We start from the raw sequence: 3,894 nt of genomic DNA, 5'->3' as shown, positions 1-3,894 counted from the left end.
ATGCAGGTAGATCTGTAATGAAGTCCAGTGATATGGATTGCCAGGGCCTCTCTGGTACATCCAGGTTCTGTAGGAGTCCATATGGTGCATGTTGCACTGCTTTGCTCCTGATGCAAAGATCGCATTGTGATACTATGCGTCGCACCATCCTTCTTAATCCTGGGAAGTAGAAGTTCTGGGTAATCCTTTCAATGGTTTTCTCTATCCCCTGGTGTCCATGAGCCGGGGCTTCGTGGATGTCTCTGATCAGGTCCTCCCTCAACTTGGTTGGAACGTAGACCAGTCCCTTGAATAGGATGATATCTCCCTCTCCCCTGGTTATGTTGGGATCATTCTTGATTTCCTCAAGCTCTTCTGCCATTGAATCCTTCTGGTATGCTTCCTTAATCTTTTCTGCCCATGTACTGGGTCCCAGTCTTAGAGCAGGTGCAGCTTGCCTGTCCACTGTGAGAGTTCCATCAGTCTCCTGCCGGAAAACCGCGGGTTGTGGAGAAGGTTCCCCCTCTTGGTAGTCTGGTCTTCAACTGAGTGCATCTGCTCAGGCATTTTCCGATCCTCTTCGGTAGGTAATCTTGATATCATAGGGGGCCAACTCTTCTGCCCATCTGACCTGTCTTCAGGTCAACTCCTTGGAGGTGGTGAAGTATGCCAGGTTCTTATGGTCGCAATAGATCATAACCTGATACTTCACTCCCTCTAGGTAGTGCCGCCATTCTCTTACTGCCGCCATGATGGCCAGAAGTTCCTTGTCATGAATGTCATAGTTCAATTCTGGTGGGGTCATCTTTTGTGAGTAGAAGGCAATTGGATGCAGTCGTCCCTGCTCATCAGGTTGATTGATGCATGCTCCTATTGCAAAATCCGAGGCGTCTGTTTCAATAAAGATAGGTTTCTCTGGGTCAAAAATTCCTAAGACCGGTGCTTCACAAAACTTCTGCTTAAGGAGATTGAATGCCTTCTGCTGCTCTTCTTTCCATTCAAATTTCTGGTCCTTTTGGGTGAGCTTTGTCAAAGGTTCCACAATCTTGGAGTAGTTCCATATGAACTTCTGATAGAAGTTGGCAAATCCAAGAAAAGCTTGTGTCTCCTTGACTGTTGTTGGCTCAGGCCATCCTTGTATGGCTGTGACCTTTCCTTTGTTCATTTCAACATGTCCCAGGGAGATCATGAAGCCAAGAAACTCTGTTCTCTGGGTATGCCATTCACATTTTTCTGGTGCAACTGAGAGTTTTTTCTCCTTCAGGGCTTCTAATACCTTCCAAATATGTTGTCTGTGTTCTTCTAAGGTCTCTGAGTAGATAAGGATGTCATCCAAATAGGCCATGCAAAAGACATCCAGGTATTTCCATAGGGTATTGTTGACCAGACTCTGGAAGGTCGCGGGCGCATTGGTAAGACCAAATGGCATGACTGTATATTCAAAATGTCCTAGTCAGGTCCTGAAGGCAGTTTTCCATTCTTCCCCTTCCTTCATGCGCACCAGGTAATACCCTTCTCTAAGATCCAACTTGGTGAAGAACTTCGCCTTCCGCAATCTATCCTGCAACTCCAAGATGAGTGGTAAGGGGTAGCAGTTTTTGACAGTGATGTTATTGAGTTGGCAATAGTCCACACAAAGTTGGAGTTTCCCATTCTTCTTTGGGACAAACAAAATTGGGTATCCAGCCAGTGATGTAGAATGCTGGATATATCCTTATTCCAGGTTCTTTTCAACATACTCTTGGAGCGCCTCATGCACCTTCTCTGAGAGTGGATAAATAGATTTGAATGCCGGTTGCGTTCCAGGCTTTAAGGGTATCTCATGATCCCAAGGCTGATGTTCTGGCAGCTGTCCTCTGCCCTGTTCCTTAAAGACTTCTTCAAAGTCCCAGTATTCCTTTGGGACTGCTTCCATTCCGGTCAAAGGCGGTTGGTCCCTTCTCTGTTCCATGGATCCAATTGTCCAATCTGGTGCTAGGGTAAGGTACAAGACTCCCACTTGTTCTCCCCTTTTCCACATTCACATCATTGTGTTCTGAGAGATCTCTTTGATCTCCACTGGCGGTTCTTCTCCCTCAGGATGCCCTTCAGGCCTTATACCTCTGTTGGATTCTTCCGCCAATTGCACTTTTCCTGTTACCCAGTCTATCTGTGGGTTGTGCATCTTCAACCACAGTATCCCTAGGATTATATCATGTCCTGGCATCCATGTGATATCAAGGTTGATCTTTTCCTTGTGCTGTCCTATCTTCAGGGAGGACTGGTCAGTTTCCATCCGCACCCATCCTCCTCTGTAGCTGCTGGCAGATCCATCAACTGTGGATAACTGGTACGGCTCCTTCTTTCCTGTGAAGGGGATCCCATTCCTGGTGACAAATGTGTTGCTGACAAAATTTCCCATGGCTCCACTGTCGATCATAGCCCTTGCTTTCTTCCCATTGATCTTGACAGTGATCACCAATTGTTTCAATAAGTCCATTCCATTGAGTGTTGTTCCGTTTCGCGTGCTTATAGCTGGGTTCAGGGACCTAGACCAAGACTCCTGCAAGGGTCCCATACTAGCAGGGTCCTCTAGTTTTTTGATTTCTTGGGGTCTTTTGGAAACCATCCTGTCGTGTTCTTAGAGGCATAGTGATCGGAGCAATTGTTATTGTAGCAGGCAGTCCATGGGAGTTCAGCATGTTTGTTTTTCTCTGCAGCTGATATCTGCTTCTGGTTGTCTCGCCTCCGATCTGGACATTTCCAACCCATGTGGTTGTTCTTTCTGCAGTGGATACACAGCTTCTGTTCATAGCACTTTTTCTGTTCATCTATCCAATTGGGGTTGGGCCCTCTGAATTGCCTGTTTGTTGCTCCCTGGGTGCTCCGTTCTCTTCTAGTTGCATTATCTAGTTCCATGGCATCGCCTCCATTTCCTGTGTGTCAAGGGGCTTGTTGAAAAGGGTTGAATTGTCATTGCTCAGTCCGTCGCTCAAAAAGTCAGTTGTCAATCTGGGTTGCCATGAGTATCAGGTTGTTGAGGTCAGTTGGTTCCTCCGCTGCTAGAAGCCCATTCTTGACCTCCTCTTTCAGTCCTCAATAGTAGTGTTCCATGAGCACTCATTCTGACCAGTCTCCAAGGAAGGTTGCCGCTTGCTGGAACTCAGTGGTGTAGTTGGTGACTGACATTTTCTGCTGGATGGACATGATAGTCCTGGTGGCCTTTTTTACCTCATCCAAGTCCCCAAAGTTCTGTTTGATGCAAGTCAAGAACACATTGAAGCTGTTGAAGGTCTCAGTGGTCTCAGCTTGTTGTTGTTCTGGAGACCTTTCTAGGCAATCCTTCAGGTAGGGGTCAAACCACTGAGCTGCAGTGCTTCATAGGTAGGTTGCTGCGAACATGACCTTTCTTTCTTCATTTGGGAATTCATGGGGGTTGAAGAAAAAATAGAGCTCCAGCTGGGAGATGAATGTCTGCAACTTTTTTCGGTCACCATAGTAGAGGTCAGGTTTCGCAATCTTGGTCTTGGAGTTGATATCATGGTCGGTAGGGTCCTGAGCTGCAAGGTTCGATGTATGGTTGGTGCTTGCCCCAGCCTGCTGTCCCAGTAGGTGAATCTGTTCATGGAGTTGGTTGTTCCCATTGATCTGGTTTTGAAGCTCGTCCTGCAACTGGTTAACCTGCTCCCTAAGGGTGGTATTCTCACCAGTCCGTTCTTGCAGCTGGTTTTCCAATCAATTGACTTGATTCTGTAATTCTCTAAGAACTCAAACAACCTCCTGGGGGGTAATGTTTTCCATCTTTGCTTCTTTCCCTGCTTGCCTTCTGCAAGAAAGGTGGTCAAAGTGTAACGACGGGCCTAGGACTTCTTAGGCAGAGGGCCGTTGGGTTTATCTTGGAGGACAGAAGACAAGGGAAAAGATAGATAATAGTCA

General features: G+C 46.8%; 2 protein-coding genes across 2 annotated transcripts; both read right to left on the bottom strand.

The window, feature by feature from the left end:
• Positions 1 to 616: 616 nt before the first annotated feature.
• VTN00DRAFT_8305 (uncharacterized protein) lies at positions 617 to 1,408 on the bottom strand (the record flags this gene model as incomplete). Its single annotated transcript, XM_069435145.1, has 1 exon — positions 617 to 1,408. The coding sequence occupies one exon, from the start codon at positions 1,406 to 1,408 to the stop codon at positions 617 to 619; it is 792 nt and encodes a 263-aa protein (XP_069286571.1).
• A 1,670-nt stretch (positions 1,409 to 3,078) lies between these two features.
• Positions 3,079 to 3,759, bottom strand: VTN00DRAFT_8304 (uncharacterized protein; the record flags this gene model as incomplete). The annotated part of the gene is made up of 3 exons (XM_069435144.1): positions 3,079 to 3,326; positions 3,453 to 3,681; positions 3,736 to 3,759. 3 exons carry the CDS (start codon positions 3,757 to 3,759, stop codon positions 3,079 to 3,081), a joined length of 501 nt encoding a protein of 166 aa, XP_069286570.1.
• Between the last annotated feature and the right edge of the window lie 135 nt (positions 3,760 to 3,894).

Source organism: Thermoascus crustaceus, assembly GCF_041956765.1.
Source record: "Thermoascus crustaceus strain CBS 181.67 unplaced genomic scaffold VTN00scaffold_5, whole genome shotgun sequence".
Classification (NCBI taxonomy): domain Eukaryota; kingdom Fungi; phylum Ascomycota; class Eurotiomycetes; order Eurotiales; family Thermoascaceae; genus Thermoascus; species Thermoascus crustaceus.
The sequence above is the reverse complement of the archived record's forward strand: the minus strand, read 5'-3'. Positions and strand labels throughout refer to the sequence as shown.